The sequence below is a fragment of the Hemicordylus capensis genome, chromosome 2 (assembly GCF_027244095.1).
Source record: "Hemicordylus capensis ecotype Gifberg chromosome 2, rHemCap1.1.pri, whole genome shotgun sequence".
In the NCBI taxonomy this organism is placed as follows: domain Eukaryota; kingdom Metazoa; phylum Chordata; class Lepidosauria; order Squamata; family Cordylidae; genus Hemicordylus; species Hemicordylus capensis.
Window position 1 is genome coordinate 240,473,539 of NC_069658.1, and position 13,979 is coordinate 240,487,517.

The 13,979-nt window shown below is 47.6% G+C and overlaps 2 protein-coding genes across 2 annotated transcripts in view; both read left to right on the forward strand.

The window, feature by feature from the left end:
* LOC128343897 (zinc finger protein with KRAB and SCAN domains 7-like) overlaps positions 1–5,089 on the forward strand; it is a 40,045-nt gene extending 34,956 nt beyond the window's left edge. Inside the window, exon 11 of the mRNA XM_053293330.1 lies at positions 1,934–5,089. Within this exon, the coding sequence (XP_053149305.1) occupies positions 1,934–2,919 (986 nt within the window). The 3' untranslated portion in view covers positions 2,920–5,089. The remainder of the gene's footprint in view (positions 1–1,933) is intronic.
* A 4,198-nt stretch (positions 5,090–9,287) lies between these two features.
* Positions 9,288–13,979, forward strand: part of LOC128343898 (zinc finger protein 721-like) — a 61,504-nt gene continuing 56,812 nt past the window's right edge. The window contains 2 exon segments of the mRNA XM_053293331.1: positions 9,288–9,365; positions 12,443–13,041. Of these exon segments, the coding sequence (XP_053149306.1) occupies positions 12,613–13,041 (429 nt within the window). The 5' untranslated portion in view covers positions 9,288–9,365; positions 12,443–12,612.

A 13,979-nucleotide genomic window follows, 5' to 3' on the forward strand; every position in this document is an offset into this window, starting at 1 on the left:
TCTGACCTGTGGCCCCACCCCCTTGGTCTGATTCAGCTCTTGTGTACATTTGAGCAGGTGCACAAGACTTAGGAACTGCCTCCTAACTGGGCAAAGAGGCACCTTTTAACGTGGTGATTCTCTTTATTTAGCAGGGGGAGAGTAACTGGCCCCATCCACCCCCAGCACAGTACTTCCAGTGACTGTTGCTGGTGTGTGTCTTATGTTTATTTTTAGAATGTGAGCCCTTTGGGGTCAGGGATCCATCTTATTTATTTATTATTTCTCTGTGTAAACCGCCCTGAGCCATTTTTGGAAGAGCGGTATAGAAATCGAATAAATAATAAATAAATAATAGGAAGATGTTTTGGGTCTGTGCACAAAACAAGCAAAACTGAAGGTTGCCTTAGGAAGCAAGATGAAGATGCAACGAGCTGTAGGAACAATGCTACTGTGAGCCAAGTCTGCCACAGAAGGCTGTCTTTGCCTTTTCCCTGCTACCCTTCTTGAGGCTCAGTCCCTATTTTTAGCACAACTACATGATCCTCTTGCACTAGCTCATTATACAAGTGCTTTGTTAGTCAGGATATCAGTCACTGAGGTTATTCACACGATGGGGTGAAATCGGGCTAGCGGAGGCTAGCCCGATTTCGCCCCATCGTGTGAACCCCTGGGCTCGGCTGCGAGCCTGGTGGTTCCTAGGTGGGTAACCCGCCTAAGTACCCCTCCCCTAAAACCAGGTTTGCGGAGCGAGTGCTCCGCAAACCTGGTTTTAAAGATTGTGAGTAGCCGTGGCGTGGCTCCGTGCTGTGGTTACTCGTGAGTAGACCCCTGGAGGGGAGGCGAAAAGCCGCTCCGGGGGTCTCCCCATTATGCCCTGTGCACTTGCTCAGGGCATACTGGAGCTTCTGGGGGCCGCGCGGCCCCCGAGTTCCCCAGCTCCCACCGGCTCCGTCACAGAGCCAGCAATTGTGTGGGTGGCCGATCCAGCCGCCCAGGGCTCCCTCCCTGCTCGTGTGCGGGGAGAGCGGGCTTAGTTCGCTCTCCCCACTCACCCTTCTAAACCGGGTCTCACTGATCGTGAGACCCCGGCTCACTAAGTAGAACGTGTTTCCCATAATTAAATTCAGATTTCCTTTTAGATTAATTTTTTTATTTTTAAAAAGTTTCTATAATTGCATTTGTCCTTTTTAAAAAAAAACCAGTCTGATATTTATCCACCCTGCTGCCGCTTACCTCCTGGGAACATATTAGTGACAGGGCAAGGGGAATCACTGCCCTCAAAAGCATTGAACTTTCTATCTGGAGCATTTCCAGACAACAGGCTTTACTGTGAGGCTTTACTGCAGGTTGAAATTTACCCCCCAAACTGACGTAGGTTTTTTTTTTACCCCGGACATAAATCGGGCTACGTTGCAGTGCGTAATGAAAAACCCAAATCATGTGTGGAGCACTCCCAATAGCTCTCAGGGACTTTGGGGTAAATCTGGTCAATATGTGAATGCACACCCTCCATTTTGGATGAGAAACCAGCTAAACTCCTCATCTGGAAATGCTACTGGTTTTTGTTGTGGGGGTGGTGGAAACACTTCTGGTTCAGGTTCCATGCAACCAGGAAACTTCAGGTTCAGTTCTGGCTAACTGAAAGACCCCGCTAACTGGGTAAAAAGACATCCAATCCCTCCAGTGTCTGCCGCTGATGTCTAGCTTATGTTTCTTTTAGATGATGAGTCTTTTTGGGATAGAGAACCACCACCTTTTTTTCCCCTATGTAAACAGCTTTTGAGAACTTTTCATTGAAAAATAGGATAATGATGATAATACGAAAAAGTCTTCTTTAAACTGTTTTTTAAAAGTTCAGTCTGACAATGTTACTTTGGTTTACTCCTTGCAGCTGGAGTTGTGAACATTCCACACCAGTCATCTTCTTCTTCTTTTTTTTCCCCCTCCACAGATTGCAGACAGGTGAATGACTATGAAGAGGAAAACAATCAACCAGCAAGCCCTGAACAAAAGGAACCATCACAAAGGAACTTCCACAGAAAAGCAGCAGAGATGGTTTCCCAGAGTGAGGAACAGGAAGAAACCTCTGAGAATGCACAGAGACCAAAGAGACAGCAAAGAAGCCACCCAAAGAACAGAATGAGTAAATCCGTTTCTTGTGCAGATCACGTTCTGCGACACCAGCGAATCCACTCGGGCAAGAAGCCACACAGATGCTCTTTCTGTGGGAAAACCTTCAGTGGCCGGTCACACCTTATTATTCACGAGAGGACCCACACAGGGGAGAAGCCTTACAACTGTTCTGCTTGTGGGAAGAATTTCAGTCGAAATTCACACCTGATTGTGCATAAAAGAACACACACTGGGGAGAAGCCATACAAGTGCTCCTACTGTGGGAAAATGTTCAGTCATAACTCGCTCCTTATTAAACACGAACGAACCCACACAGGGGAGAAACCCTATAAGTGCTCTTACTGCGCAAAGAGCTTCAGGCAGAGGTCCTGCCTTACCATCCATGAAAGAACCCACACAGGAGAGAAGCCCTACAAGTGCTCCGTCTGTGGGAAGAGCTTCACTTGCAATTCGCATCTGGTTGAACATGGAAGGACCCACACGGGCGAGAAGCCCTACAAGTGTTCTGTCTGTGGGAAGAACTTCAGGTGTAATTCGCAGCTGGTCAGACATCAGCGAACCCACACAGGAGAGAAGCCCTACAAGTGTTCTGTCTGTGGGAAGACCTCCAGTTATAAGTCAGACCTCCTTCGGCATGAAAGGACTCACACGCGGGAAAAGCCGTATCAGTGCTCCGAGTGTGGGTGGGGCTTCATTTGGAAGTCTCAGCTTGTGAGTCATCAGCGAATGCACAGTGAGGAGAAGCCATGGCATAGACACCCGCTGACTCTGGGGAAAGCTTTTGTCATAACTCACTTCTTGTGATATTCAGAGGAGCCTAGAAGGAAGGAAAACCAAAGCTTTTATCAGAGCAACCATCTAGTATTGCATGAGGAAAAGGAAGGATGCAAGTACCAAATGCTCTGTGTGGCAGGAGTGGGGAGCCCAGAATTCACAGCTTCTGTTGATTTCAGAAGGTCTATTCTCCCCACCTCCTGCCCAAATCTCCATTTCTTAAGGTCTTCAGCACGATTTCGAGGGCTGTACTTGAAAATCCAGTGTACACATCCCAAAATAAATCCTGATAGTCTCGGATTCACTGGGTGTAGTGAGTTGGAGAGAACGTTCTCAAACGATGATCTTTTTCTTGTGAAGCTTCTTGGGGCAAGGAATGAACTGAAAACAACTGGTTCTTTCTCAATTGCTGATGGAGCTGTTTTGCAACAATTAATCTACTAATAACTAGATATGCATATATATATTTTGTCCTGTGTTCTGTGCAGTTCTTTTAGGGTATTTGAGCTGAGTTTTGCAGGCAATTTCTCAAGCCTAATCATGAGGCACTCTGATTCCTGTGCAACCACCAGTGTTTGCAGATAAGAGCTGTGGCACCTCAAGAATTTGATCTGCCAGTCAACCTGCTTATTGTTTAATGATAACCAGCCATTACGTCCTACAAAAGAAGAGTAACTTTGCTTTGGACTGTTGCGGTGTGTTGCGATGCGCTGGCACTGCCTTTGAAAGTAGTTCAGAAACTCCGGCTGGTGCAAAATGGCGCTGCTAAAGCGCTGACTGAACCCAGCCGTTTGGAGCATGTTATTCCATTACTGTATCAACTGCACCAGCTTCCAGGCTGTTTCTGGGCTCAGTTCAAAGTGCTAGGTAGTACCATGAAAGCTCTAAATGGCTTGGGGCCAGGTTACCTAGAGCAGGGATCCCCAACGTTGGGTCCCCAGATGTTATTGTACTTCAACTCCCATAATCCCCAACTGAAGGCCACTGGGGCTGGAGATTATGGGAATTAAAGTCCAATAACATCTGGGACCCAACGTTGAGAATCCCTGACCTAGAGGACTGCTTCCCCCCTGGCAAATAATCTCCCTCACCATTAAGATTGGCTATTTGTGTGTGTGTGGAGGGGTCTTCTGCATGTACCTTTCAGGTGCACTTGGTGGGATGCATGAGAAAACTTGCTCTGTAGTGGCACCCCCTGTCCCGGGAGATCCATCTAGCCCTGCAGGTTACTTGTCTTTTTTGGTTTTGGTGGTGGTTTTATCAGACTTCCAGTTAGTTGCTACTGAGCACGGGGCTTCCTTTGCTGGCTCTCTGTTTGGGGTTACGTTGTGTCGCTTTTCAGCGTCCATTGGTGGTCTCTTGCCAATGTAACTTTTTAGAACTAAGAGTGGCTGACATCCTGACTAGGGAAGTGCTTGTGGAAGGATGTTGTGCCAGTTACCTGCACTAAGTCTGGAGGTGGCATTATAGACTAGGGCATGCTTGGGCAACTAGTGGCACATTTCATATGATTTAAAGGGGACGTTTCTGCGAGAGTGTGACTTCGCAAATCCCTGTTTGAGCACAGCTATGCAATCTCTTTGTGCTAGTGCAACTTTGTTGTGCAAGCACTTTGATAGTCAGGATGTCGGGCTTCTATGAGCTTCTACAAACCTCTGTCTCTAGCCTACTACTGCAGATTCTACCACACTGGAAGTAGTACACTTTTTGCTGATCATACAGCAGAAAGACAATCAAATCATCAAAACCACTGCTCCATTTATAGTACTGAGCCAACGCTGAAGTACATCAGTACATACAGACTCCATGTGACCCATGCTTCCTAAAGACAAACCAATTTTCAGTTGCTTTTCAGTAAAGGTGTCCTGATATCACATTCATTGAAGTATAGTTTGGAAACAATGCCCCCCCCCAAAGGCTTTCTGTGGACTGACAACTTTATGGAGAAATGGATCTAAGTTGGTAAGCTTTGGGATGCTCTGGAAGAGATATGGAATGATTTTATTGCATCCAGACATCTGCTTGGTTTGTGCTGCTTTAGCCAAATAGCAGCCATGGTGGGTGTAACTTTCGTATCGGCAGCTGACCGGATAATAAGGAACCCAGGTAGCAGTCTGAGATATACATTAGATTCTGGACCATTTAGAATCTATTGAGGCTAAGGCTGTTGCCCAATTAAAATAAATAAACTTTACCAATATCTTAATGTGATGTAGTTGGTTTATGAACTCTATATAATTGCATCCGAGAAGATAAATTCTACAGAAAAAAGCATAATGGCTGACATACTGTACAATATCACATGTTCACTGTAACAGTTGCATAGTTATGCAAGTGCAAAAATTCACAAGTATGGTTGCATGACAGTATGGCCCTTATTTCCATAGCTGTGCTATCACATAACTGTGTTTGTGCCATTTTTGCACTTCTACATGAGTGCATTTGTTCAACTGCATGAACATTACTTTCACATATCTCAACCAGTGTCTTTGGTTTTCAGCCAATGCATGCATGGGTTGGAGCAAGCAGCATCTGCGAAGAGCACAGCTCCTCTCTCTCGCAGAAGGGAATTCTAAGATAATGCCTACTAGCCAAAGTTTTTTGAGTACTTAAAAAATAATAATTTATTGCCTAATTGATCAGGGACACTTTTTTAGTTGATCGGTATTGATTGACTAAAAGTTGCAGTCCTTATTATGGTCCTCTTTGTTTTAGTTTTATTTTGACATTTATATCCTGCTCATCCTCCAAGGAGCTCAGAGCAATGTACATGGTTATTTTGATCCTCACAACATCCCTGTGAGGTAGGTTAGACTGAGAGTTAAGTGACTGGCCCAGAGTCACCCAGTGAGCTCCATTGCTGCATGAGGATTCGAACTCAGGTCTCCCCAAGAGTCTGACCGAGAGCGAGTATAACGATCAGATTATATGAACATATTAAGCTGCCTTATACTGATTTGGACCATTGGTCTATCTTGCACCCCCTCGCAACCTGTTTAATTTTCCTTTGTTCATTCACATATATTAATTTAAAATCCTGCGCATCAAAAAATGTTCCTGATTGACAGCGTTCCACATGAATTGTGGGCTGATAAATGGTTCAAGCAATCCCTTTAGCTCAGGGGTTCTCAAACATGGGTCCCCAGATGTTGGACTACAATTCCCATCATCCCCAGCCACCATGGTCTTTCAACAGATAGTCGCACTTACCAATGATGTGCTTAGCTGTGCTTAAGTACACTTCTATTTCCATGAGTCAGTAAGACTTGAATGAACTTATTTTGAAGCAGCAGTAGACTTCATTCGTTAAGAGGCTACACATTGGTAATATTCTGCTGTGCTGTAGCTCTCGGCAGGGTGTGTGTGTGTGTTGTACTATCTTTTAGCCTTCAGCATTAGGGATGTGCACGGAACCGGTGGGGGCCGGTTCAAAGGCAGTGGGGAGTAACTTTAAGGGCAGGGAAGGGGGCACTTACACCCCCCAACACCGTGTTTCCCCCGCTGTGTTCCTCCCACCAGCGCTTGCTAAAAAACCGGTCCGGCGGGGCAGCAGTGTACCTCCCCGTCCTCTCCTCGGACCGGAAGTAAGCTGAAGTAGCCCATGCACGTGCAGACATTGCGAGTGAGCCCGACATGCACATGGGCTACTTCCGCTTACTGAGAAGAGGACAGGGCGGCAGGGAGGTACTCTGATGCTCCACCAGACCAGTTTTTTTTAGCAAGCGCAAGTGTTGGGAAACTCTATGGAAGGGGTGTATTGGCACTGGTGGCCAGCTGGTGTCCAACAGGTTTTTTGGGGCTTTGGAGGCAATAAGCTCAAACCAGTGTAAATGCCAAAGAGGTTTTATTAGACAGAGCTGAATAATGGTTCAAAGGGGATTACAGAACAAAAGATAAAGCAGGAGCCCCCTTGATGATGAAAAGGATGTGGCTCCTGTAAGCTGGTGCGTAGCACCTTCCCAGATCTCGGTCTACGCTGAAGCTCCAAATTACTAAGGTGTCTGCGTGTCTTTCTTATACTGTTACATCTCTCATAAGCAGCACCAAGAAAGGAGCTGTTGGCCTCCCTTATCAGTAGCCTGTGTGAGACCCATGTGCTTGGCCAGCCGTCAAGTACATTCCAAGTACATTCCAATTCCTCTTCCCATCCTCCCTGCTATGGGTGGGTGATTAACACATATGTTTTAAGTAAACCTTATCCGTGTCTAGCTGTACTAATTGGCATAGTAATTAAACTCAAAACATGGATACAGGAATGCAGATGGATACACAGGTTTCAATACAAAACAGGAGTACAGAGTTATTAAAGTTTAAAGCTAGAGAAGCTTAGAATGAATCCTTTAACTGCATGGATATAAGCAGTGTATAGAAGTTTACATGTGCAGAGGGTAAAAGTGGATCACACCACTAGTCCTCCTCACCATATCTTCCACAGTGCCAGTACAGGGGGAGGTCACCCTCCCCCGCCCTTAAATTTACCCCCCCACACCGCCTTCGAGCCTTTGAACCACCCAGTATTCAAACCTGTTTGGAGGCCCACGCCAGGTTTGGACTGGGCAACAGGGCATCTTCCTGGTGCGCCTCATCCACGGGGTGCCCCTGTGCCCTGCCACACTCAGCAGCAGTGAATACTCCCACCCTTAATTACCCATTCTGCTCAAAACACAGCACCCTCCCCCACATACATTCCACTGCCTTCTCAGTGCCCCCAGTCCGGGCCTGCTGATTAAGGGCGTCAAGTCAGTGTCGACTCTTAGCAACCACATAGATAGATTCTCTCCAGGATGATCTGTCTTCAACTTGGCCTTTAAGATCTCTCAGTGGTGTGTTCATTGCTGTCGTAATCAAATCCATCCACCTTGCTGCTGGTCGTCCTCTTCTCTTTCCTTCCACTTTCCCCAGCATTATGGACTTCTCAAGGGAGCTGGATCTTCACATAATGTGTCCGAAGTATGATACTCTGAATTACTTTAATTAAAGAGGGGGGGGGAAGGCACCAGGGCACCCTGAAAGTAAATAATGAAGTAGAATCCTTTGCAGAGACTGCAGTGGTGACCGTGACTCACAACCGATGGCCACCATCCCCCTATGGCCACTCCTGTGAAGAGGTGCCTGCTCCGATCCTTTTTTTTTTTTTAACCCGCTGGGGTCTTCTGACTCTATTACCACCCACAAGTTGAGACCAGGTTCCCCCGCTCTCCTGGCTTGGACTCTATCCTGGACTCTGTCCAGATTCACATACGCGTGGAAAAAAAGGAGGACTTGCATACATTGGCGATGCCTTGCAGCTCGCGACTAACTCAGATGGACACTTATTTTCTTATGGCTGTCTTGACCTGCATGTATGTACATGCGTATGTATGTAACCTCCCGCCTCAGGAATGTGATCTATAACATATCTGCATGCTAGACGAACCATGCCAGCACAGTGGCTGACCACGTCAGGAACTCCTGCTGTCTCTGACAACACCCCTGGAGGACCCCCTGGACCTGGAGAAGACCCTCCGCCGTCAAGGACCCACGCCCAGAGGCTGCAATTGGCAGAAGAAGACTGGCACGGCCCTGCATGCAAGGTGAGGCTGGGATCTGTCCCTCCCTTGGACCTTTTGGACATTCCTCTCACTGAACTCTTTTAACCGGACTCTACCCAAACCCGTAGGAACTTGCGTATAGTGCTGTATTCTCTCTACCATTGCAACCACACATTCGTTAGGACGCGGCCATGCTTTATCGGGAAATTCTATTCACTGTTGCTTTTGTAAACCTTATGTTAAACATTCTCTAATAAAAGTCAATCTATTCGCGGTTTCTGTATCCGCAGTTGCAGCCTGGAATGGAGCCCCTGCGAATATCGAGGAGGGTCCTCCTGTCGGGCAATCGAACTGCAAAGCTTGTGCGAGGCTGACGGAACAAACAGCCCGCTGCTCCCCCTGCAGGTGAACTTGCAAAAATTCACCGAGAATTTTTGTTTTTTAATAGGGAGCGGGGAGCCGGCCCTCCACCACAGCTGCGCGCGCACGTCATGCTTTGCTACCTGCCCAAAGGTGAATGCACGAAGAGGCAGGAATAGGAAGCCGCCCCTTCACCCCCTCTGCAATTCCATTGGCCAAAATTGGGGCAGGAGGAGGGCAGGGAGAGCATGCTCTACCAACAGTCTTTCTGGACCTGTGTGGCCAAACTTCATAACAAATGGGAATATGAAGGACCCCAGCTTGACTCCGAACTGTGCGTCAATCAGTTTATTTCCTTTCCTCCTGCACTTAAGCTCGCAGTCCGGAAAGCACTCCGCCCCAGCAAGGACAGCTTCTTGTCTCCGTCGCCTGGTGAGAGTCAGTCTAAGGGTTAAAATGAAAGAGTCTGGATTCCTAGAGGAGCAAACAGGAAGGGGAAAGTTAGGGGGGAAAGTCATTTCCTGCTCTGCCCCTTCACTGGGTTTTCCGCCTTCCTGGAGGACCCGTGACCCTCCTTGGGATCTGGTGAGTCCCGTGCTCATTTGGGGTGAAGGTGGGGTGGGGGTGTCCCAGGACTGCACTAGATGGGGCGTGCCAGAGACAAAGTCCCAGGCAGGGGGGAGATATAAAGGCGAGGAGTGGGGCGGCCACAATCACCCGCAATCTCACCCCAAAGTGACGTGTGCGGCTTATCCGTCTGGAGCTCTTCTGCAAAATCCAGATCGAGGAACCTTTTCTTTTCCTCCCTTTGGCAACGGAGGTCCCTTTTTGTTCTGGATCTAGAGCAAGACTTAAGCTAGGGAATGAATCAGTATTTATATGTACGGCATCTCTCTCCCCACCCCACCCCGTGTAGTTCAGTTTCTGTACAACCATTCCTAAAATTTACCCTACGGAAGTTTACAAAACCACTAAAGTCCATAAAAGGCACATTAAAACATTACAATCAATTACAAACAATAAAACCCATAAAAATCAAAACAGCAGCAACTGTAAAATGCAGACACAGAGCAGCAGAAGAACAGAGAAATGTTAGATGTTTATCCCACCCTTTATCCAAAGGAGCTCAAGGTATGGAGAAGCTGGGAGGAACTACAGTTCCCAAACGTCCCTGTGCACTGACTGTGAATCCCTTTCACCCCCTCCAAGTGTCCTCGGTTCCAGTTCCATAGAAAATCCCTCTCGCCATGCCATAAATGGCAGGTACATGGCAGAGCTGGCAGTGCTGGGAGCTTCATAAGAACAGCCCTGCTGGATCAGGCCTAAGGCCCATCTAGTCCAGCATCCTGTTTCACACAGCGACCCACCAGATGCCTCTATACACTCAGTCACTAAGTACACTCAATCACTGGGTGACCTCGGGCTAGTCACTGTCTCACTGCCTAACCTACCTCACAGGACTGTTGTGAGGATAAAATGGAGAATGGTGAAAATCAGGACTGTTCATTGGATGCTCCACTTCAGACAAATGTGCGACACCCCCACCCCCCCAACCTGGCGCCACATGGAGGGTTGGACTAATTCATGGAGGACACGTCTATCAGTGGCTACTAGTCTGCTGGCTATAGGCCACCTCCAGCCTCAGAGGCTAGATGCCTCTGAATACCAGTTGTAAGGGAGCAACAGCAAGAGAGAGGGCATGCCCTCAGTTCTTGCCTATAGGCTTTTCAGAGGGCCTCTGTGTGAAACAGGATGCTGGACTGCATGGGCCTTGGGCCTGATCCAGCAGGGCTGTTTTCATGTAGAAGCCCACAGGCATGAGGTGAGGGCATGCCCTTTCTCTTGCTGTTGCTCCCCTGCAACTGGTATTTAGAGGCATCTTGCCTCTGAGGCTGGAGGTGGCCTATAGCCACCAGATTAGTAGCCATTGATAGACCTGTCCTCCATGAATTAGTCCCAGCCTCCACATGGCGCCAGTTGGGGGTTGCATATTTGTCTGAATTGGAGCATCCAATGAACAGTCCTGATTTTCACCGTTCCTCATTTTATTCTCACAACAGTCCTGTGAGGTAGGTTAGGCAGAGAGAGAATGACTAGCCCTAGGTCACCCAGTGATTGAGTGTATGTAGTGATTGAGTGTATAGAGGCAATTGGTGGGCCACAGTGTGAAACAGGATGCTAGACTGGATGGGCCTTAGGCCAAGTTGCCAAAGGCTATCTGGGGACCCAGGTTTGGGAAGCCCTGCAGTAATGTCTACACTGACTGGAAGCAGCTCTCCAAGGTTACAGAGAAGAGTCTCTCCCAGCCCTACCTGGGGATGCCAGGCAGTGCACCTGGGGCCTTCTGCATGCAAACATGCAGATGCTCTTCCACTGGGCTGTGATCAGGGCTCAGTAAATCCACTAGGTTACTTGTCTGCAGTGAGTGAAAAATGATGCCTGACGAGTAAAAAAAAAATCGAGACGAGTAATATACCAATATAGCTTGATGAGTAAAAACTTTTTGGTCTGGACAGAGCTGACATTGCCTACTGCTGCTCTAAGGGGAATATCTGACAGTGCTCACACGTGTAGTCTCCCACCCAAATGCAAACCAGGATGGACCTTGCTTAGCAAAGGGGACAATTCATGCTTGCTGCCACAAGACCAGCTCTCCTTGTCCACACAACATACATTATGTGTTGCTGAGTGGCTCTTGTGACTTTCCATTGGTTCCTTGCCTTTGCTGGTCATCAGAAACAAACGAGGGGCCACTGGGAAAAAGTACATTGTCTGTTCTGATGCGTGGCTACATGGAGGCAGGAGAAAAACAAAATTAATAAGCAGGCGAATGAGAAATGGGGCAGTAAAGCAAAGCAGAGGTGGGGGGAGATCATAGCGGGGCAGAGCACTTTGTGGGCTACTTGGAAGCCATGGTTGGCCACCGCCAAGAACTGGAGGCTGACTTGTTTCAGCAAGACAGTTCTGAGCTATGGAAGGCAGTAACTGAACTTCCATGTACAGAGGCAGCAAACCTTTGAATGTTGGATGCAGAGGAGAAAGGCTACAACTTCATTTTTGCATTTGGTTTTTAATAGTGTAATGGAAAGCAAAATATGCCTATTAATACATGAACTATTGAGTTTGCTGTTAATCAGAAATCATGGGTTTTTCATGCCTCTGCAAGTTGAATCAATTACTTGGGTCTGGCTAGGGGCTTTGCAGGAGGGAAAGAAGGAGAAGCACAAACTGGGGACTCAAAGGGAGGGCAGGAAAGAGAGAGTACAGATCACATGCGGGTGAGGGGGAATTCTCAGACCAGTGGCATGGATGCATCCCCCAACCAGATGATGATGATGATGATGATGATTGTTTACATTTATATCCCGCTCTTCCTCCTAGAAGCTCAGAATAGTGTACATGGTTATTTTTATCCTCACAACAACCCTGTGAGGTAGGTTAGGCTGAGAGATACATGACTGGCCCAGAGTCACCCAGTGAGTTTCATGGTTGAATGGGGATTTGAACTCAGGTTTTCCTGGTCCTAGTCCAACACTCTAACCACTACGCTATGCTGGCTCTCCATTGAAGGCTGTGATCTGTCGCCTTCTTAGGAAGGAACCTCCCTACTCCCCCACCCAGTTTCTTTACCGAATCTTAATATTTGACTGCCTTTCTTACAGGGAGAAGACTCGGCCATTTGTCAGAATCATCGGCTTTTCCTTGTAAATAATCTTCCGGTCTCCGGCATGGGATTCTTCACCCACAGAACAAGGTGAAAATTCTGGAGGACTAAGTAGCGCCCCCTAAAGGACAATCTCTGACTTAAGAAAGAAATTAGCAACAAAGTGAGATGTTGGAGGCTGTTTTGGAGCCCAAACTGGAGGTGGATGAGGCAGATGCTGCTAGCCCCGATGTCACCCAGATGGGGAACACTGGTGAATTTTGGAAGAGAACTGTGCAGAAAATCCTAGGTGAGTTCACCTTCAGCTCAGACGTGCCGCGCCTGCACTTTAGGCACTTTCACTACCAGGAGGCGAGAGGGCCTCGAGAGATTCGGAACCAACTCCACAATCTTTGTCATCAGTGGCTAATGCCAGAGCGACACACAAAACACCAGATCATGGACCTTGTGATCCTGGAGCAGTTTCTGACCATCCTGCCCCCGGAGATGGAGAGCTGGGTGAGGGAATGTGGAGCAGAGACCAGTTCGCAGGCGGTGGCCCTGGCAGAAGGTTTCCTCCTGAGCCAGGCAGAGGCCAAGAAGCAGGAGGAGCAGCAGGTGAGTTTTGCTGCTGTGTTAATTTCAGTGAGCTAACCACAACTTCTCTGGAAACTGTTAAAAGAGAGCAAGTTGCATTCCTGCTCCCAAAGCCTTTGTCTATATAGCTCCTCTTCTAATCTCTCTCCTCATTCTCTGCATGTACATTATTTCCATTTCAAATTCCTATCCTGAGAATCTATGTAAGCAGAGGGTTTTTTTAATGTGCAGTCAGGCACAGAACATGCAGTTCCAAAAGAAAAGAAAAGAAGGTATCGTTCAGTTCCAAAAGAATATTTGTGCGGTTCAAAAATCCAAGTCATTCAAAAGTTGTATGATGAAAGATGATGAAAAAAGTAACTGATAACCTTGAGAAAAGTCAAGTCAAGGGCTCTTCTAGAACAGGGATTCTCAACGTTGGGTCCCCAGATGTTATTGAACTTCAACTCCCATAATCCCCAGCCCCAGTGGCCTTTGGTTGGGGATTATGGGAGTTGAAGTCCAATAAGATCTGGGGACCCAACATTGAGAATCCCTGTTCTAGAACCCAGACCCTGATCAAGCATACCCATTTCTCTTCCCCCACCAAAGACGCTGCCTGAGACTCCACTCCCTGAAGAGCTGGTCTTGTGTTAGCAAGCATGACTTGTCCCCCTAGCTAAGCAGGGTCCACCCTGGTTGCATTTGAATGGGAGACCACATATAAGCTCTGTAAGATGTTCCCCTCAGGGGATTGAGCTGCTCTGGGAAGAGCATCTAGGTTCCCAATTCCCTCCCTGGCAGCATCTCCAAGATAGGGCTGAGAGAGATTCCTGCCTGCAACCTTGGAGAAGCCACTGCCAGTCTGTGAAGACAATACTGGGCTAGATGGACCAATGGTCTGACTCAGTATATGGCAGCTTCCTATGTTCCTATGATACTCCCCAGAGTCTTCCCAAATGAATGTAACACTCTTCTGC